General features: G+C 63.4%; 1 protein-coding gene across 1 annotated transcript; it reads left to right on the top strand.

The window, feature by feature from the left end:
- Window positions 1-186: 186 nt before the first annotated feature.
- Window positions 187-20,606, top strand: FBXO41 (F-box protein 41). Its single transcript, XM_053941658.1, has 13 exons — window positions 187-640; window positions 3,040-3,967; window positions 7,309-7,537; window positions 8,511-8,590; window positions 8,681-8,988; window positions 9,096-9,364; window positions 9,749-9,864; window positions 10,103-10,255; window positions 12,289-12,384; window positions 13,594-13,712; window positions 14,558-14,716; window positions 15,355-15,470; window positions 16,183-20,606. Exons 2-13 carry the CDS (start codon window positions 3,246-3,248, stop codon window positions 16,243-16,245), a joined length of 2,430 nt encoding a protein of 809 aa, XP_053797633.1. The 5' UTR covers window positions 187-640; window positions 3,040-3,245; the 3' UTR covers window positions 16,246-20,606.
- The last annotated feature ends 367 nt before the right edge of the window (window positions 20,607-20,973 follow it).

The raw sequence follows: 20,973 nt of genomic DNA, 5'->3' as shown, positions 1-20,973 counted from the left end.
GTCTGGGCCCGGGGGCTGCCATGGCAGCCGTGTTCGTGGGGAGACAGGCAGAGGGAGCTGTGCGGGAGGAACCGGCGGCGAGGCAGCCCCGGCTCCGGCTGCAGGGGAGGAGGCGGCTGCCGGCGCTCGCCCTCCGCCCTCCTCCATCCCTGCATCCCTCCCTCGCTCGCCATGCTGAGCCCGCGCTGAGCCCCCAGCGCCCCGGGGACCGCCATCCCCAGGGTGCCCAGAACCGCCACCCTCCCACCACTCCGCCGGGGCCTTCAGCCTCGGCCTCCTTCCTTCCTCCTCCTCCCCCGCCTCCTCCTCCTCCTCCCCCCACCCCGCAGCCAGCGCCCTCCCTCCCTCCTTCCCTAGGGCCTGCCTGGCATGGAGGTGCTGGCCGCGGGGAGCCGGATGCTTCCCGCGGGCTGCATCCCCCGTGCCCCGCATCCCTGTGCCCGCATCCCCCGTGCCCCGCGTCCCCCCGCCCCGGCACAGCCCTGAGCCGCTCGGCAGCCGCCTCCTTTGTGCGGCGGAGCGGCTGTGCGGGCTCCGTCCCCCTCCGCACCCCCCGGCTCGGGGGTGGCCCGCGGGCGAGCGGGAGAGATGCTGCCCTCGCCGGAGGAGCCCAGCGCGGCAGGTCGGCGGCCAGAAGCAGGTATGGGGCGGCAGGGGATGGGATGGAGCGCGGATGGTGCCCCGGGAGGCGGCGGCTTGTCCCCAGGATGCTCCTCACCCAGGGCCCCCGGGAGCAGCGGGACGCAGCGGGGACAAAGCCGCTGCCAGGATGTGAGGACGGACCCGCCGCTCCCTGCTCCAGGGGCTGGGGGGGCAAAAAATCCATCCGGATTTTCATGCCCACCTCCCCTGAGCCCTCTGCGCCTCAGCCCCAGCCGTCATCGCCCACCACGGTGCTCCCAACCCCGCTGGAGCGCCGGGGAAGGATGGGACCAGCGGCACGGGCATCAGCCTGCACCCCGGCATCAGCCTCCATCCCGGCATCAGCCTCCATCCCGGCATCACCCTGCACCCCGGCATCACCCTCACCCTCCATCCCGGCATCACCTCCACCCCGGCATCACCCTCACCCTCCATCCCGGCATCAGCCTCCATCCCGGCATCAGCCTCCATCCCGGCATCACCTCCACCCCGCAGCAGCCCCCACCAGCTCCCCTCTCCATCCCCCCTCCCTCTCCAGCCAGGCAGGGGAGCTGCCCGCCGCTGGTGTTTTTTGGGGGGTGGGTGGGCAGGAGATCGTTAGACAATGCGAAGGAAGGCTCCATGATGGATCGCAGGTGGCGGCGCTGGAGCAGCCCGGGGATGCTGCAGTCCCGGCGGTCGGCAGCGTTTCCCGGCTCCGGATGCCCGTGGGTTTTATTAGCGTACTAATGACTCCACGAACCTTCCCTCAAATCCTGCTTGTTGCCGTGGAGATGGGAGTGAGGAGAGGTTTGCGGCCGCGCTAGGACCTGCCCAGGACGAGGGAGCTCCGTGTGCTTCCCGATCCACCTGGGCCGGATCCTGCCTTGGATTTCGGCCGGGAAATTCGGGCTGAGGCCGCTCGGGTGCCCCGGGAGACGCGGGCAGGGATCCAGGCCTGAGGCACCACGGCACGATTCCCCATCCCTGCGCTGGAAAAGCGCTTTCTCATCCCCCCCGGCAGCGGCCGAAGTTGCCGGACGTGCTTTGTGCTCGCCGCGGTTCGGGTTCCGGCCGGGCCGAGCCGGTGGTCGCCCGTGGGGGGGTTGATGTGGGAGGGTGTGTTTGGTAACGACCCCAAAACGCAGCCAAGCGGGTCACAAACCCTCCCGGCTCATCCTGGGTTTATTTCTGGCATGGATTTCTTGCCGTTGCTGATTTTTCCCTTAAAAAAATGGTTTCCCAGCCTCGTGGCCTGGTTGTCCCTCTGAGGGGATGCTGAGCCACCAGGGATGCTGCCCTGGGGACCAGCAGGGATGGATGGAGGTTCCGTGGTAGTTCAGGGCTCACCAACTGGTGGTTATGTGATGCAGGAGGGCTCTGAGGGTTTTTAGGGTGGTGGGAAGAGCCCTTTGTGGGATATTGCAGAGGGATGAGCAGGGGATTCTCCCACCCACGGGTGCCCTCGGTAAAAGCCATGGCCGTTTTCATGTTTGAATGACAAATGAATGGAAAATGAAAGCATTGTGCCCTGAGGTGTGTCTGTGCCCTCGAGGCTGGAGGGGACCTCGGCAGCCTCCCCTGGGTGGATTTTCACTGGTTTATCCCATTTCACAGGGGTGGGGTTTCCCCCAGTGGTGTTGTGGAGGATTTTGTGAGTGGGGGATGAACCAGGTCCCACAGGGACCCTCACCCACCCAGGCAAGAGAGGCCACCATGTCCCCTGCACTGGACAGCCCAGGGATGGATGAGCACTCTTGGGATGAATCCCTCTCCAGGCTTCATGGGCTGATCCAGCAGGAGTGGCTTGGCCTTCCCTTGGAGAAGGGAGATCCCATCACCTGCTCCTGGTGTTGGGCACAGGGATGGTCCTGGCCCTTGGGGACCCCTGATGCTGCAAGAGAGCAAAAGGGTCACCCCTGCCACCTCCTGTGACAAGCTCAGGGTGGATGGAGCGAGATTCCCATGGGATGTGCACCTTCCTGGTGGCTGTGTTCCCCCAGGTGGTTGTGAACCTTCCCAAGGGGTGGGAGGCCTTCCCAGCCATTACAGATCTTCCCGAGGGTTTGTAGAACCACAGGATCATTCAGGTTGGAAAAGCCCTCTGAGATCATCAAGTCCAGGAGCTGTGGAACTTCCCAAGGGCTGTGGAGTTTCCCAAGTGCTGTGGGTCTTCACGAGGGTTGTGGAACTTCCCAGTGGCTCCGGAGCTTCCCAGGGCTCTGCACATTCCCAGGGCTCTGCACATTCCCAGGGCTCTGCACCCTCTTTAGCACCATGTGCCCTTCCAAGGGACGCACGTGGGTGGGAGGAACACGGGAGGGTGGGATGGAGGCACAGAGGGCGCCCAGAAGAAGGACCAAGGAGGGATTTTTGGGGACCCCCCACCCCCGTATCGCTGACCCCCATCTCTTCCAGCGCCCAGCGCCGCTCGATGCTGACACCCCTCCAGGACTGCCGGATCCCCCGCGCTCCATCCCGGGCTGTCCCCACGCCATGTCCCAGCGGAGCCGCCACCCCTCTGCCGGGGGCTGCCCGGCCGGCCCCGCGCGTCCCCGGAGCCTCGGCGCCGCGCCATGAGCGGGGCCCCGCGCGTGCCCCGCGCCGGGGAGCAGAGCTGAGGGATGGCCTCGCTGGACCTGCCCTACCGCTGCCCGCGCTGCGGCGAGCACAAGCGCTTCCGCAGCCTGTCCTCGCTGCGCGCACACCTGGAGTACAACCACACCTATGAGACCCTCTACGTGCTCTCCAAGACCAACAGCATCTGCGACGCCACCGTGTTCCCGCTGGCCGCCGACGGGGCCCTGCTGGCCCCGGCCGCCCGCAGGGACTACTTTGAGAGCACCTCCTTCCAGGGCAAGGACCAGCGCTTCTCCTGCGACCTGGTCCCCGCCGACGAGCTGGAGCCGGCCCCGTCCTCGTCGCCCTCGCCCCGCTATGTCCACGAGATCGAGATCCCGCTGACCGAGATCTTCACGCGGGGCAAGGCCGTGGCGCCCGCGCCCGTCCCGCCGGCCGCCATGGACTCGGCCTACGAGGAGGGCCTGGCCCGCCTCAAGATCCGCGCCTTCGAGAAGCTGGAGGTGGACAAGAGGCTGGAGAAGCTGACGGAGGAGGTGGAGCAGAAGATCGCCTCGCAGGTGGGCCGGCTCCAGGTGGAGCTGGACCGCAAGAGCTCGGAGCTGGAGAAGGCCAAGCAGGAGAGCCTGCGGCTGAGCCGGGAGAAGCAGGAGCTGGAGGACCGGGCGTCGGAGCTGTCCCGCCAGGTGGACGTCAGCGTGGAGATGCTGGCGTCCCTCAAGCAGGACCTGGTGCAGAAGGAGCAGGAGCTCACCCGGAAGCAGCAGTGAGTCCTTGGTCCCTGTCCCAGCCGCGGGGTGGGAGGAAAGGGGTGCCTGGCAGTGAGTCCTGGAGAGCCTGTGGCTGCCCCATCCCTGGAGGGGTTCGAGGCCAGGTTGGACAGGGTTTGGAGCACTGGGGAATAGTGGAAGGTGTCCCTGCCCATGCTAGGGGGTGGAATGAGATGAGCTTTGGGGTCTCTTCCAATCCAAACAATTCCACGAGTCCAGAGGAGCCCAATACCACCACCAAGCCCCCAGGGCCAGGGCTCAGGCACAGCCCCTTGGTGATGCCCATCAGCATCCTCCCTTACCAGGTTCTGCATCTTCTCCCACCCACTCAGGGTCCACACAGACCTGGGCCCCTCCATGGCTGGGTCATGGCGAGCCAGACCTTGTCCCAGGTGGGCCACCAGCGCTCCCAGGACATGGCCAGGCTGGGGATCACCGAGCCACAGACTGGTTTGGGTTGAAGGACCCTTAAACCCCACCTCATTCCCACCCCCTGCCATGGCTGTACCAAATTCCAGGTTTTTCTCCCAGAAGGAGGGTGGGGCAGCCCGAGCAGTGCCACCTCCATTTGCTGCTAAGCCTGTGGCACTGCCATCCTCATTTCCACCCCATATTCCCCACTCAGCAGCCCCTGCCCACCCCAAGGCTGCTCCTGAGCTTCCCTCCAGTCCAGCGCTGGCTCATTCTTTGGTGCTGCCCAAGCAAACCAGACCTCGCTGCTCAGGAGTTTGAGCAAATCTGGAGGGGCCCAACTCTGTGAGGAGTTTGTGGGGGACAGGCACGGCTGTGCTGGGCTGGGAGCACTGCTGGGATTCCTGAAGGAATTGTTTTGATTCCCATCATCCTCTGCACGTTTGTGAATGACTTTGACTCCGACCTGGCTCAGAAACGGGGCTCCCAGGATGGGGGGATGGCCTGGGTGAGGAGCGGGGTGACCCTGGGGCTAGATAAGGACACCTCCAGGTTTGGGGGCACGTTTGTGGGACAGGCAATGAGGGGTTTGGGGGCTGCCTCGTGGGTGTTGTTCAGGGCACCTTGGGGATGTGTGGTGAGGGAATTAAGGACACCAGCATGGATGAGTCTGGAGCAGGGCCTGGAGACAGCTAGGCAGGGTAAATAGAGGGTCAAATGTCTCTTGGTGGAACCTGGGCAATGTTACCACCTAAACCCCTGTGTTTATGCCCCAAAACTACCTCCTGGACCCCCCATTCCTTAGAGAAACCCTCCCACCCCTGAACTGTCCCCATCAGGCCCCAGACTCCTTTTGAATCTCCTCCAAAATCCCTTTTGAGGTTGCAGGGAGAGCATGGGAAGCGCTGGTGGTGGGAGGAGGTTTTCTCCTGGATGTGAGGAGGTCATCAGAAACCATTTTCATCAGCAAAGCCTTCCCTGAAAACATTGTGGGGACATTTCCCAGCCCTGCCAGCTCCAGGACACCATGACACCATGTCCTCCTGGGAGACCTTTGGCTCCTGGGCTCCATTTCCTCTGCCAGGAGTGTTTTTCCACCCAGTCCATGGGAATGAGAGGGAGGCAGGTGATAACCATCAGCATCACCTTACAGCTGCTGCCCAGCTCCACATTTGCCTTCCAAATCCCCTGGGGCCCCTTCCAGGATCCTTCCCAGAGCATTCCCAGAGCTCCCAGGCTCTGCCTGCAAGCGGCAGGTTGGGGAGAAATTAATTGATAATTAATTGGTGATTAATTGGTAATTGATAGCCAGCAGGGGGAATTATGTCACTAAGAGCTGCCCCCTCCTTTTCCTTCGTGCTTCTGAGCAGATCATTGTGTCCAGGTGTCCGAGGTCAGTGTTTGGTGTCCAGGTGTGCACAGCCAGGGCTCTGAGGTCAGGTGTGTGTGATCAGGTGCCCGAGGTCAGGTGTGTGTGGTTGTGTTTCTCTGGTCAGCTTGGTGTGTCTGGGTGTGCCCGGTCCGGGGTCAGGTGTGCCCCAGACAGGCGTGCAAAGCTGGGTTTGTGCCTCTTCAGGAGTTCCTGGATGCTGAGGGCAAGTGTGAGCAGCTCTGTGGGCGTGTGTGCACCACCAGCAGTGCAGGTGTGAGCAGCTCTGTGGGTGTGTGTGCACCACCAGCAGTGCAGGTGTGAGCAGCTCTGTGGGTGTGTGTGCACCACCAGCAGTGCGGGTGTGAGCAGCTCTGCCTGTGCCTGGGGTGTGTTCACCTGGGTGCTCGTGGGGCTGTGGAATGGTTTGGGTGGGAAGGGACCTTAAATCCCACCCAGTGCCACCCCTGCCATGGCAGGGACACCTCCCACTGCCCCAGGTGCTCCCAACCCAGTGTCCAACCTGGCCTGGGACATTCCAGGGGCAGCCCCAGCTGCTCTGGGCACCCTGTGCCAGGGCCTCACACCCTCCTGATGCTGCCTGTCCGTGTGTGCTGGTTGTGCCTGGCTGTGTGTGCGTGTGCCATGCTGAGTGCTGGCTTTGTGTCCACCTGCAGCTGTGTGGAACACTCAGGTGTGCAGGACAGGGCTCTGTGTGTGTGTGTGTGTGTGTGCCTGTCCCTGTGTGCCATGCTCTGTGTATGTGTGTGTGTGTGTGTGTGCCTGTCCCTGTGTGCCATGCTCTGTGTGTGTGCCATGCTCTGTGTGTGTGTGCCATGCTGAGTGCTGGTTTTGTGTCCACCTGCAGCTGTGTGGAACACTCAGGTGTGCAGGACAGGGCTCTCTGTGTGTGTGTGTGGGCCTGGTGCACACCTGGGTGTTCCTGGAGCACGTCGGTGTGCAGGGGTGTGGTGGCCACGTGTGTTTGGGCCGTGTGGCCTCACTGGCGTGTCTGTGCCCGTGCCCTCGTGTGCTTCCCTGAGGACAGTGGGCGTTTGTGCTGGGCTGGGGTCAGCTCGGGTCACGGAGCTGCTGTCACACATTTTGGGGGAAACAGCCCTGCCGCAGCCTCAGAGCTCCCGAGCACCTGCTAATTAATATGTTAATGAGGGAGCCGGGGCCCTGCAACCACCGGGCTGAGCAGGGTTTAAGGGTGTCACTGCCATCCTCCTCCCTCACGCTGTCGCACCATCATCATCCCCTCCCCTCTGCTCCATCGTGCTCAGGAGCCCGATTCCAGTCCTGGCAGCGATGGATGAGGTGCTGGGGATGTCACCTCACCCCTAAAACAAGGTGGCAACACCCCCCTGCACGCTGGGAGCATCCCTTCATCCCTGTCCTGCCCCAGCCCATCCCTGGGGCCACCTGGGCTACCACAGACCCACCCCAGGCTGAGGCTGGAACAATCCAGGTGTGCTCGGGCGTGTCCCAGCCGGGCACAGGGCTGGAGGGGACGGGCGGGCAGCGCTGGGGTGTCACCGCGGGTCCCTCTGCCAGGGAGGTGCTGCAGATCGATCAGTTCCTGAAGGAGACGGCGGCGCGCGAGGCCAACGCCAAGGTGCGGCTGCAGCACTTCATCGAGGAGCTGCTGGACCGCGCCGACCGCGCCGAGAAGCAGCTCCAGATCATCAGCAGCAGCTGCGGCACCACCCCCAACGGCAGCCTGGGACGCTGCGGCACCCCGGCCACCAAGGCCATCGCCAGAGCGGTACCTCTGCGGGCACAGGCACGGCACGGCTTCGGGAGTGCGCCCGGGGCTGCGGGAATTCACCCTCTGCTTCGGGAATGTGCCCGGGGCTGCGGGAATTCACCCTCTGCTTCGGGAATTCACCCTCTGCTTCGGGAGTGCCCCCTCTGCTTCGGAAATGTGCCCGGGGCTGTGGGAATTCACCCTCTGCTTCGGGAGTGCGCTCGGGGCTTTGGGAATTCACCCTCTGCTTCGGGAATTCACCCTCTGCTTCGGGAGTGCACCCGGGGCTTCGGGAATCCACACTCTGCTTCGGGAATTCACCCTCTGCTTCGGGAGTGCACCCGGGGCTTCGGGAATCCACACTCTGCTTCGGGAATTCACCCTCTGCTTCGGGAGTGCACCCGGGGCTTCGGGAATCCACACTCTGCTTCGGGAATTCACCCTCTGCTTCGGGAGTGCACCCGGGGCTTCGGGAATCCACACTCTGCTTCGGGAATTCACCCTCTGCTTCGGGAGTGCACCCGGGGCTTCGGGAATCCACACTCTGCTTCGGGAGTGCTCCCGGGGCTTCAGGAATTCACCCTCTGCTTCGGGAATTCACCCTCTGCTTCGGGAATTCACCCTCTGCTTCGGGAGTGCTCCCAGGGCTTCGGGAATTCACCCTCTGCTTCGGGAATGTGCCCGGGGCTTCCCTAATGCAGCGCCGGCTCCAGGAGCGCGCCCCTGGCTCTCCTCCGCAGGGCCGAGCAGGGCGGTGCAGGGTCCCCATCTCCTTCCCAAGGGGAATGGGTAATCCTGGGTGGGGGTCCCAAAGAGAAGTTGTTTCTCCGTGGGTCGGTGCTCCCGTGGCGCGGGGTGATGCCGGAGGTGCTGCTCTGCATCCCGCTGGGCGAGGGCGTTCCCCGAAACGCAGCTGGCGCCGGCGGGGTGGCGGGATGGCCTCCCTCGGCCGCACGGTGCACACGCTGGGTTGTGCCACGTTGGCTCCTCTTGTCCCCTGTCCCTGCAGAGAGAGCGGCACCCGGGGCCGGGGGTGGCCGCGCACGGTCCCTACGGCGTATCCAACCAGCGCTCCTCCTCCAGCACCGGGTGAGTGCCCGGCCCTGCCGCCTCCCTGGGATTTTACCGGGATGACGGCAAGGGGATGCGAGCCCTGAGCCGGGACATGCCCGTCCCCAGGGCCTCGAGCCGGGCCAAGGCCGTGTCGCAGAGCTCGGGCTGCTACGACAGCGACAGCGCGGAGCCGTGTCCCACGGACGACACGGCCGAGGGACACCCGTACGCGGCGCGGGACGCGCGGGGCTCGGGGCTGCGCCGCCAGGCCATCCAGAACTGGCACCGCCGGCCCTACCGCAACAGCACCGAGGGCGAGGAGGGCGACGTGTCCGACGTGGGCTCCCGCACCACCGAGTCGGAGGCCGAGGGCTGGGAGCCCGAGGCGCCGGGATCCGCCGCGTCCCGACCCCCCGGCGGCTGCCGCCTGACGGGTGAGGGCAGCGCGGGGTCTTCGGGCCGGGAGGCGAAGGGTGGGGCAGCTGGAAGCTGTGGCACGGGGATGGAGCCTCGCTTACCCGCTGCTCTCCCCGCGCACCAGTGGCCACCGACGCCGGGTGTCCCACGGCCAGGCCCGAGGGGGCCGGGGGCAAGGTGTGCCGGCTGGAGCGGGGCAGCCCGGGCCACTCCAGCGAGGTCATCAGCCCCGAGATCCTCAAGATGCGGGCGGCTCTCTTCTGCATCTTCACCTACCTGGACACCAAGACCCTGCTGCGCGCGGCCGAGGTGTGCAAGGACTGGAAGTTCGTGGCCCGACACCCGGCCGTGTGGACACGGGTGCTGCTGGAGAACGCCAGGGTCTCCTCCAAGGTACTGGGGAGGGGGTGGCACCGCCGGGGGCGCGGCCTTTCTTCCAGAAGGGCAAAGCTGGGCGAGCATCTCCCTGCTGGCCGGGATGGTTGTGCCATCACGGTCATGGGGGACACAGGTGGGCACTTGCTCCGGTGCTGGAGGTGTTGCAGGTGCACAGGTGAGTGCTGGAGCAGAGGCGCTCACGCCGGCACGGGTTTTCATGTGCTTTTGTTGTCACGCCCATGATTTTGTGGTCACGCCCATTAATTTGTGGCACATGCTCTGCTGTGGCCTCCTACGTGCATTTCCACCCATTTCTGCCACGCGTGTGCACTGCCTGGGGTGGGTGGTGTGGGACGTGCTGGGGTGTCCCTGCCGGTGAGTGCCACCCCTGTGCCCCAGTTCCTGGCCATGCTGTCCCAGTGGTGCACCCAGATGCATTCCCTCACCCTCCAAAACCTGAAGCCGCGCCAGCGGGGCAAGAAGGAGAGCAAGGAGGATTACATGAAGAGCACACGGTGAGTCCCCGTGTCCCTCTGTCCCCGTGTCCCCCTCCCACAGCCGGGGCTGCTGCTGCTGCAGCTCCCTGAGCCCCAGCACCCGCTTCCACGACGAACTCCAGGGCACGCCGGCCCCCGCTGTGGGACTCGGGTGTCCTGGAGCCACGGGTGCCCGTGGGACGTGTCACCCTCCTGGGCCGGCCACAGGGCGGGTGAGCGTGGGCTCCTGTGCCTGACCCTGGCTCCCTCCTGGCAGGGGCTGCCTGGAAGCGGGGCTGGAGTCCCTGCTGAAGGCGACGGGCAGCAACCTGCTGATCCTGCGCATCTCGCACTGCCCCAACGTGCTGACCGACCGCTCGCTCTGGCTGGCCAGCTGCTACTGCCGGGCCCTGCAGGCCGTCACCTACCGGTAAGGACGAGCCTGGGGGCACCCACAGTGTTGAGACCACCCCCGTTCCCTGGCAGAGCGCAGCCCACCTGGGTGCAAAGGACCTGCCTGTCCGCGCCCCGCCCCAGCCGCAGCCCCAGTGTCCCCGGTGCCAGCTGTCCCTGCAGCTCCCCTCCCTGCCAGGGTGTTCCCATGTAGGTGTTTCGCTTCCAGCTCCCTTCCCATCATCCCACTGCTGATCTGATCCCGGCTGGAGGCATGGCCTTGGCAAGGAGGCACCACTTTGTGGTAGAGAAGGGCGAGGAGGAGGTGCCCAGTGAGGTCCCACCTGGCTGTCACCCCCGATGAACGATCCTAGTGCAGAGAAGAGGCTCAGGGTCGCTCTCTCCTGGGAGGGAGGAACAGCTCTGCCAAGGGACAGCTAAGATTCAGCTTGGACACCTTGCCTGAGGTCAAGGACACAAGACTCATGATCCTGGAGGAGGTCACAGGTCCTGGAGGGCATCACTGGCCGCTCCTTAGGATTGGCCTTCCCTCCACCCTCCAGGAGGATGATCCTTGCTCTGCTGCACCTGCAGACAACCACCTCAGCCTTGGTGTCTGTTCCACCTGGTCCTCATCCAGCCAGGACAGGGAATCCTCCAGGTGGGAAAGCACCTCCAGCCACTCCCCTGGTGTGACCCCCAGGAGCTCAGAGCCACACCAGGAGACAGGAGACAGCCCAGAGCTGCCAGGTTGAACTCCAAGGCTGCTCCTTTGGCTGTTCCAAGGGCAGCAGAGCGAGCCTCAGCGCTCCTGGCACATCCCGAGCTGTGCCTGAGACTCACGCTCTGATTAACCTGCTGCTCTTGGCACCCTGCTCCAGCACACGTGTGTGAGGCACTCGAGATAACACCCAGCCTTATTTTTAGGCTTGCCTGAAGTTCTGAAGTGGGACATTTAGACTTGGGAAGCGTGGCCTCGGTCCCTGGAAGGCTCCTGGTGTGGTGGCACAGCCTGGGGACTGTTTGGGCTGGTGGCAGCAGGGTGGTGCTCTCTGGCACCTCTCCTCGGAGCTGGGCTCCACCCCAGCTCACGACAAACCCACACCTGCCCCAGTCCCTGCCCGGGTCCAGCAGTGGCCCAGAGGCCTTCCTGGTACCTCCGAGGACACCAAGGAGGAGCCACAGCAAACCCTGCAGGGACATCTGGCCAAGAGCCACAGTGGCACAGCCACAGAGCAGGGGGAGGCCACCGTGCAGCCCCTGCCCCTGGCTGGGGTGTCCTTCCCCCCCCCGGCGCTGTCCCCATCCCGGCCAGGCAGGTGGCAAGGGACAGCAAGCCAGTGTGACCTGCAGGGACAGGGACAGGGACAGGTTCTGTCCCCTGCAGGGACACACGGCCTGGCAGTCTCAGCCAGTCACTTGTCACCTTGGCACGTGGAAGAGGCACCTCCAGCACCTTCCATGTTCCACCTCCCCTTCATCCCTCCCGCCCCTCTTCACCTCCAGAACCTTCATCCCTCCTGCCCCTCTTCACCTCCAGCACCTTCCAGAACCTTCATCCCTCCCACCCCTCTTCACCTCCAAAACCTTCATCCCTCCCGCCCCTCTTCACCTCCAGAACCTTCATCCCTCCTGCCCCTCTTCACCTCCAGAACCTTCATCCCTCCTGCCCCTCTTCACCTCCAGAACCTTCATCCCTCCCACCCCTCTTCACCTCCAGCACCTTCCAGAACCTTCATCCCTCCCACCCCTTTTCACCTCCAGAACCTTCATCCCTCCTGTCCCTCTTCACCTCTAGAACCTTCCAGAACCTTCATCCCTCCCGCCCCTCTTCGCCCCCAGCCCCAGCTGCTGCCCCTGCTGCCGTTGCCATCCACAGGCACATTCCCGATGGGAATGGCTCCAGCCCGGAGCACAGGGCCCTGCCTGCTCCAGGGGCAGTCCTGGGCTGTAGCTCGTGGCCCGACTGGTACCTCTGGGTGCTCCAGGGAGCTCCTGGGGGATGCAGAGCCAGCCCAGGGGTGGCACCGCTGCTGCTGGGGCCGTCACGTGTCCCCTGTGCTGTTGCAGGAGCTCCACGGACCCCGTGGGCCATGAAGTGATCTGGGCCCTTGGAGCAGGCTGCAGGGACATCATCTCCCTGCAGGTCGCACCTCTGCATCCCTGGTAAGGCCTGGAAGCACAGGATGGGCTGGGTGGGGAGGGACCCTGAATCCCACCCAGAGCCACCCCCACTGCCTCCCACTGCCCCAGGCTGCTCCCAGCCCCGTCCAGCCTGGCCTGGGACACTCCAGGGGTAGAACTGGGTTAGGAGGAGGCCACGCTGAGAGTGGCCTGAGCTGGAAAGGAATGGAAAGGAATTCCACTGAGCTGGAAAGGAATGGGGTGCCAGACCCTGGTTTGCTATGGGGGATCTCCATGGGATGAGCAGCAGTCCCGGAGCCCAGCCCTGGGACAGGAGCTCAGCCCATCCCTCCCTGTGCAAACTGGGAGCTGCTGGGTGCCTGCACCTCCCTGCTGAGCCGGGAACGTTCCAGGCAGGCTGCTCACAAGGAGATGAAAGGCATCTGCGATGGGTCTGGGAGGTGGCACTGAACATCAAAGGCCTGTGTGAGCTCTCACTGCTCTCACAGCCGCCCTGCAGGGCCTGGGTGTGGTTGAAAGGGTGTCACTGCTTTGGGGGGGCCAGAGCAGCTGCTCTCATTTTGGGAAAGCATTGGGGAGATGCTGGTGGGGTCTCATCTCCACCCCACAGTGTCTGGGTGCTCGGGAGCTGAGCAGGACACTCAGCTCTGTGCCTCAGGACAGTCCCCTGGGCATTGTTCATGGCCTTGTCACCCCTGGGTGTCACCCCCAGGGGATGTCACCCCCAGGGGATGTCACCCCTGGGTGTCACAGCCTGGGGGCTCCATGTGGCATGTGGCTTCTCCACCTGAGAGGCCCAGGCCCTGCTGCTGCTTTGCTCCCTGCAAGCAACAGAGTTCAGGGCCTGATTTGGGTCTCCAAGGCTGGAATCACAGAATCCTGGAATGGTTTGGCTTGGAAGAAACCTTAAACACTGTCCAGTGCCACCCCTGCCATGGCAGGGACACATCCCACTGCCCCAGGCTGCTCCAGCCCCAGTGTCCAGCCTGGCCTGGGACATCCCAGGGATCCAGGGGCAGCCCCAGCTGCTCTGGGCAAGGTTTGGGGCGCTGGGCACACGGAGCTGCCCTGTCCCAGTGGCGGCACAGCCCCGGTGGTGCCCACACGGGGACACCCCAGGGTGACGCCCGGGCTGGTGGGGTGGGAGAGCTCCCAGTGCACCCCGTGCCAGGGGTGCCTGGCGGGGCTGAGCGGCCGTGCCACCCCAGCTGTTGTCCCTCGTGTCCCCAGCCAGCAGCCGACGCGCTTCAGCAACCGCTGCCTGCAGATGATCGGGCGCTGCTGGCCCCACCTGCGGGCGCTGGGCGTCGGAGGGGCCGGCTGCGGCGTGCAGGGCCTGGCCTCCCTAGGTAGGCACTGCTCGGCTCACACCGCGGCTCTCTGCGCTGGGGAAGGATCTCTGGGGCCACCACCCCGCCCTGTGCCCACCTTGTCCCCAGCACAGCACTCAGGATCACAGGTCATGGGGCTTGGAAAGGATCTCTGGGGCCACCAACCCGCCCTGTGCCCAATGACCACCTTGTCCCCAGCACAGCACTCGGGATCACAGGTCACAGAATGGGTCATGGGGCTTGGAAAGGATCTCTGGGGCCACCAACCCACCTTGTGCCCAGTGCCCACCTTGTCCCCAGCACAGCACTCGGGATCACGGGTCACTGGGCTTGGGAAGGATCTCTGGGGCCACCAACCCACTCTGTGCCCAGTGCCCCCCATGTCCCCAGCCCAGCTCTCAAGATCATGGGTCACAGAACAGGTCACTGGGTTTGGGAAGGATCTCTGGGGCCACCACCCCGCCCTGTGCCCAGTGACCCCCATGTCCCCAGCACAGCACTCGGGATCACGGGTCACAGAACGGGTCACTGGGCTTGGAAAAGGTCTCTGGGATTGCCAAGTCCACCGTGTGCCCAATCCCCCCGTGTCACCAGCCCGGGGACACTGAGTGCCACCTCCAGGCTTTCCCTGGCCACCTGCAGGGCTGGGGACTCCAGCGCTCCCCGGGCACCACCTCCCTCCTCCTCTGATGGGACAAGGAGAGGGCCCCTGCCGTGGGCAGGGAGGCGCTCCCTGGGCTCTGCGTGGAGAAGCCCACCCACCCCAAGCTCCATGGGTGCTCCGTGCCCCCCTTGTGCCACCCACCCCTCCCAGCCCCTGTGCCCTGGGCTGTCCCCGTGGTGCTGACGCCGTGTCCCCGCAGCCCGGAACTGCATGAGGCTGCAGGTGCTGGAGCTGGACCACGTGGCCGAGATCAACCAGGAGGTGGCTGCCGAGGTGTGCCGGGAGGGGCTCAAGGGGCTGGAGATGCTGGTGCTGACGTCCACACCGGTGACCCCCAAAGCCCTGCTGCACTTCAACAGTGAGTAGCCGTGCCAGGAACTGGCACCCAGCCCCGCCCGGGGGAGCTGCTGGCACTGCGAGCTGCTGGGAGCTCGGTGGGGCAGGAGGGGATCCAGCATCCCCCAGCAGGGATGGGCCAGGGAGAGCTGATCTTGCCTTGGGCCACGGGGAGGATGGACACGCTCCCTCCATGGTCCCCGGGGTAACTGAGGCCTCAGTGGTTGGGTTGTGACACACCTAAGGATTGTGACACACCTGAGGGTTGTGACACACCTGAGGGTTGTGACACACCTGAGTCTGGCTCACACCGCTGGCTGAAGTCAGTGGCCAGGGCAGGAGGTGCACAGCCTCAGGGGGGGCTGTGCTGGTGGTCACAGCTCGGGTGGCTGTGGCTGGACCTGCTGGGAGCCCACCCCGGGGATGGCAGAGGCAGGGGTCCCCAAGGGTCCCACCAGTTTGGGACGGGGCAGCCGGGGCCGTCTCACAGCCCGTGGTCCTCCCTGCAGAGACCCTGGCCAGGCCCCCTCCATCCTCAGGGTGAGGAGTCCCCGCACACAGGCGGCCTGGAGGAGCACAGGGTGGGGTCGGGGGTCCCTGCTGGCCGGGGGCAGGCTCCTGTCCCCGGCTGAGGAGATCAGGTGGTGTCTGTGCCCCCAGGTGTGTGCCGCAACCTGAAGTCCATCGTGGTGCAGGTGGGGATTGTGGACTACTTCAAGGAGCCCCACAGCCCCGAGGCCAGGAAGATGTTTGAAGAAATGGTGAACAAACTCCAGGTACAGGACCCCAGTCCCAGCTCACACGAGTGCCACCAGCCCTGTGTCCTTGCCATGGCAGGGGGCAGAAATGCTCCCCCTCTCCCTCCCTTGCCCCTTTCCTTCACAAGGCAGGGACTGGGGATGACGTTCCCCCTCTCCCTTCCCCACCCCGTGTCTTCCCTGAGGCAGGGATTGGAGATAACCCCATCCTTCCCTTGCCCTGTGTGCTTCCAGTGGCAGGGATTCCCTTCTCCCTTCCTCATCCCAAGGCAGGGATTTGAGGTGTTCCCCCTTTCCCTCCCTTCCCCTGTGTCATTCCCAAGGCAGGGATTTGAGGAGTGCTTTGTGTTTTCCATTCCCTGTGCCTCCCTCACCCCATGTCCCTTTCCCATGGCAGGATCTGAGGTGTTCCCCCTTTCTCTCCCTGACCCCTGGCAGGATTTGGGGCGTTCCCCTTTTCCCTCTCTCACCCCTGGCAGGATTTGGGGCGTTCCCCTTTTCCCTCTCTCACCCCTGGCAGGATTTGGGGCGTTCCCCTTTTCCCTCTCTCACCCCTGGCAGGATTTGGGGCGTTCCCCCTTTTCCTCTCTCACCCCTGGCAGGATTTGGGGCGTTCCCCCTTTCCCTCCCTGACCCCTGGCAGGATTTGGGGTGTTCCCCCTTTCCCCCTCTCCCCACGGAGCAGTAGCACTGCTGGCTCCCCCAGCCCTGCCGTCTGCTCCTCTTCCAGGCCCTGAGGAAAAGACCCGGCTTCTCCAAGATCTTACACATCAAGGTGGAAGGAGGCTGCTAGCCCTTCAGGGACCCCAAAGCACATTCCCTGCTCTGGAGCCCGAGGCCCTGAGAGCAAACCCAGGGCACCCCCGGCTTGGGCACCAGGAACCCCAAACTCTCCAGGCCTCCGGGACCGGCGGCCGGGGCTGGCCCGGGGCCGCTCGCGGGCGAGAAGGTGCTACTTAAGGACAAATTTTGGCTGCCCCGAGAGCCAGGGCTCTTTCCCAGGAGGGAAGATGGCTTTGAAGGCCAAGGCTGCGTGTTTGGGGGTGGCTGTGAACTCTGTCTGGGGCTCTCTGAGTGCCGGAGGATGCCCGGCCCGGCCGGGGGCTCCTGGCTGGGCTCGGCCCCTGCAGCCCCAGCCTGTCCATGGGGTGGGAAGGGGCTGCTCCTCCCCCAGCATTCCCGCAGGGTTTCCACTCCTTTTCATTTGGGGTTTGACAGAGGGGTGCCCAAACCCGGGGAAACGCCCCCAGGAACCAGCAGCCACCACAGCACAAGCCCAGGAGCAGAGCTGCACCCCGGGGGCTCTGGGAGCCAGAGGACACCAGGAGAGATGGGAGCTCTTCCAGAGGTCTCCAGCCTCACTTCCTCTCCACCAAAACCCTCCTGCCAAGGCAATAAACCGTCTCCAAAATCCTCATCCACCGGGAAACGGGTCACGCTCCTGTCCCCACCATCCACACCCGGACTCCATCCGGGGTCAGTTGTCCCATGTGGAGAGAGAGACTGTCACGGGACACCCACGTTTGCCTTCCCGAGCGGCCTGAAGGAGAAACCCTGGCCAGATTATCCTGAAATTATCCTGGGAAAAGCACCGACCAACAGCCCTGGCTGACCCTTATCTACAGCCACCATTTTCTAAATCTGATTTTTCTTCTGAGTGTCCTCAGCCTGCAAGGACATCATCGTCCCCAAAATATCCTTTTGCCATGGGAAAAGGCTTTGGAAAGGCATCCAGCAGGGTCAAGCATCTCCATCCTCCGCCCTGGGGAGAGGGTACCAGGAGGTGGCCCCAGAACTGGGGACACCCATCAGAGCACTGCCAGCAGTGGGGACACCCCAGCCTTGGGCCCACGGGGCTGAGCGGAGAGGAAGCGACTGGGAAAGTGGATTTGGGGCTTTTCCCTCTTCTCTGGGCCAGCGCTGGAGGTTTTGGTGCCTGCTGGCCAGTGTGGCTGTGAGGGGACGCCTCGCAGAGCCCGTCCCCTCCCCAGCCCTCCTGGAGCCATGGGCTCACGTGGAGCGTTCCCCGGGAGGGGCCGGGCTGCAGATCCAGCCCCACGGCCCTCACCTACGGCACGAGAGCTGCTGACCTCAGCTGGGGCTGCCACAGAGCCCGTGGGGATCCCCAGGGCAAGGAAAATCACCCCCAGATGGCCGAGGCTGGTGTGGCTCTGGAGGCAGCTCCCGCATCTCCAACCCCACCTCGAGACCCTTCAGCCACCCTTCATCCCACCTGCGCTGTCTGCTCTGAAACAGGGCCGGGGTTTTGTGGCCCTGCTCCCCCTCCCATGCAGCTTTCCAGGAGAATGCACAAAATGTGGGAGCCTGAAAATGCCTGCGAGAAGCTCCTGCACCCACCACGTCCCACGGATGAGCTCCCGGCAGCGGGGCCAGCTCCCTGCCATGCCCACCGTGGGTTTACCTCCACCCCGGGGAGCCTGGGACACTCCTAATCCAGGGGCAAAGGAGCAAGGGATGCCCCGACCAGCAAAAAACCACCCAGCAGAGCCACCACGCCCGGGGACCATCGGGCCCCAGGCAGGAGCGTGGCCCAGTGGAGATGGCACCACCTCAGTGCCGGGACTTGTGGAATTCCCTTAAAAAACAAAAACAAAACAAAGTACGTATTTATTTCTATAAAGAGAAGAAGGAAAAAAAAAAAAAGATTTTAAAGGAAAATTATATACTCAGCATGTTCATACACTCTATGCTTAAATACTCTCGTGGCCCAGAGTGGTGGCCCAAGCCTGGAGGTGGCTGCTCCGGGTTTGCCGGTGCCTGGAGCCTCTCCCGGCTCCTCGGGCCGTGGGGAAGGTGAGGATGAGGTGATGGAAAGAAGGGAGGTGTGAGGACTCTCAGAGAAGCCTTCTGTGCCAGAGGGGTCAGTGGCTGCGTGTGTGGTGGCTCTGTGACATCCCCACCCCTCCGCTGGCTTTGGAAGCCACGGCAGGACCCTCACCTGGACTCGGTGCTTTGGGGCATCCCCAAGACAGATCAAACTGCCACCTCTCCTTGGGGCATTCCCCAAAAACCCAGCTCAGCAAAGCCACCTTTTTACAAAAATCCTCTGATGACACAAGACCTTGAGCGGGTTCAAGGATTAGAAGATGGAAAGTGGGGGTTTCTCCCTGTTTGGCTTGGGCTTGAATGGATCCCTTCCTCATCCTCCTCCTCCTCGGCTGGGGATGAAGGCGGCTGGCACAGTGACAGGAGTGGTGGGAAGGAGGGCCCTCCTGGTGGCTCCTAATTGCCCAGCTTGTTAACGAGCTCATTAACGGCTCTGAAATGTCAGAGGGATCCTGCCCCTGCTGCTTTCTCTGCCCTGTCCCGCAGGAGTGTGGCCCCCCAAGGCCCCATCCCCGCGGGATCCCCGGCCAGGCTGTCCCTGGATTCCCCCCTGGCTCACGGAGCCTCAGCCCCATTTCCTCTGGAAGTGATGGGAACGCCCAGAAATGCCGAATTTCCTGGGAAAGCCTTCAAGCCACACAGCACGTTCAGCTCAGCCCCTGAGGAGAAGTGCCAGAGGGGCTCTGCGATGACAATCCCAGTAAAATCCACGGAGCCGGGGAGAGGATTGGGGTCCCGGCGATGGCAGAGCTGGCAGGGCTGGATGGACGGTGGCTCCGAGCCTGGCTCCTGCAGGACACTTCTGGGGAGATTTATTCCTTTTCTAAGGCGTTTTCCCAAAGTTTCCCCATGGCTGACGTTGCCAGCATCTCCCTTCAGCTGAGTTTGGGCGCTGGTCAGGGATTTCAAGAGGAACATCACCAAAGGCAGCTCGGGGGCCAAAGCCATCCCAAATCCTGTTTCTGTGTCTCCCTCGTGTTGGATTTCACTCCTCCTCATCTCTCCAAGCCCCAGGAGCTGTGGGGATCAGGGGCCTCCTCCTGCCTTATCCCTCTGCCTTGGGGCTCCGGGGTGTCAGGGACTGAGGGAAAAGGGAGCCCCAGGCTGGCTCTGCCCCACGAGGATTTTAAACCTCTTTGTCCCTCTTCTTGCCGTGTGTTCTGGTCCCTGCTGCCACCAAGGGCACGGCCATGGCAGGGGCTTGTCTGGATCCCCCAAAAGAGCCTGGATTTAGGGAAAACAGAACAAAAACAAACCCAGGAGAAGTGTTGGTAATGGCTCCTAAAGTGGTTAACAATGTTTTCCTTCAGCTTTTAGGGGAGGCCCCAGCCCAGGAGCTGGAGCATTGCTTCAGCCTCATTTTGGGGTGAGAAACAGCAGGTTGGGGTGGAGCAAAAGCATTTGGGAATTGGTGCCAAATGAGAAAGTGCTTTAAAAGGGAAAAGATCCCAGGGAGCAGGGGGATTTTGGGAAGCAGAGGTGGTTTGTTGTGGCCGAAGCATTGCAGGGTGTTGTGAGGTGGTGATGGACCTTCCCCATCAGCGGGAGGCAAAATAATCCCTGGGGAGGGTGGGAGAGCACTGAGGAAAAGCTGCTGCAGCAGCGAGGAGGGAAAACTGCCCAAAAGCGAGGGAAAAAAAAGGGATTTTCTAATGCAGCCTCGGGATTCAGCCCCAGGGAGGGCAACGAGGCAGGTTGGGGCCGGGGACAAGTGGGTGCAATGGTGCGGGGCAGTTTTTGGGATGCAAGAGGTAATGCACAGTTGCTTCGAGATAATCAGAGGAGATAATCAGTGCAGAGAAGAGAGATATATAAATCAGGAACTGGACTCAATCCCTACAGCCCTGGACGGCAGCGGTGTACAGCGACCTCCCCTCCCCAGAGGTTCCCGTGGCCTCCCAAGTTATTTTTTTAACTCTCTATAAATTTAGGTCTATTTTAGTCTTTCCGCAGCGATGTGCCAGTGTCTGGAGAACCAAACGTCCCTTTCTGCCCCCGCCCCGTGGTCCCCTGATGCTAACCCGGGCCCTGGTGCGAGACCTGCCGGAGCAGCCCTGGAGGGGAGCGCTGGGATGGGGCAGGGCAGGACCTGGGGCTCGGGGGAGCAGGCCCAGCTCCGGCCAGCAGTCCGTGGTTTTAGCACTTTGGTTGGAACTCTCACCTGTAGACGCACTTTGATGTTGTTGCTTTGAACCTTTGGCAAGTGTAAACAATGTGTATTTAAAGAATTGCAGAGAAACGAGCCCCAGCGAAGCGTGTAAAGAGCTATTTTATGATTCAGTGTTGAATAAAGACTCTGGAGATCGAGCTGGGTTTTCTCTCTCCCCGGGGTCGCACTGGGCCCACACCAGTGAGACCAGTTGCTGTCTGGGGCCTGCTGGAGGTGTCCTCCCGCCTCCCTCTGCAGCTCCGTGGGCTCCCCATGCCCTGGCATCATGGGCCATGGGGACAAAGGGGGATACAGGGACCAAGGGGGCAGCATGGGGGGAGCACCGAGGGCGGGCAGGCCCTGGCACAGGGTTCCCAGAGAAGCTGTGGCTGCCCCTGGGTTCCTGAGGTGTCCAAAGCCACAGGCTGGATGGGGCTTGGAGCACCCTGGGACAGTGGAAGGTGTCCCTGGCTGACCTTTATGGTCCCTGCTAACCCAAACCATCCCATGATTCTGTATTTCTTT

Source organism: Vidua chalybeata, chromosome 4 (assembly GCF_026979565.1).
Source record: "Vidua chalybeata isolate OUT-0048 chromosome 4, bVidCha1 merged haplotype, whole genome shotgun sequence".
In the NCBI taxonomy this organism is placed as follows: domain Eukaryota; kingdom Metazoa; phylum Chordata; class Aves; order Passeriformes; family Viduidae; genus Vidua; species Vidua chalybeata.
Note: the sequence above shows the minus strand (reverse complement) of the source record. Positions and strands in the feature narration are given on the sequence as shown.

Excerpts from the sequence above, each read along its gene's own strand:
- FBXO41 (XM_053941658.1), top strand. The coding sequence starts at position 3,246 with ATGGCCTCGCTGGACCTGCCCTACCGCTGCCCGCGCTGCGGCGAGCAC. Across the intron at positions 8,591-8,680 it reads CGCTCCTCCTCCAGCACCGG|GGCCTCGAGCCGGGCCAAGG; the intron begins GTGAGTGCCCGG and ends GCCCGTCCCCAG. Across the intron at positions 9,865-10,102 it reads GATTACATGAAGAGCACACG|GGGCTGCCTGGAAGCGGGGC; the intron begins GTGAGTCCCCGT and ends CCCTCCTGGCAG.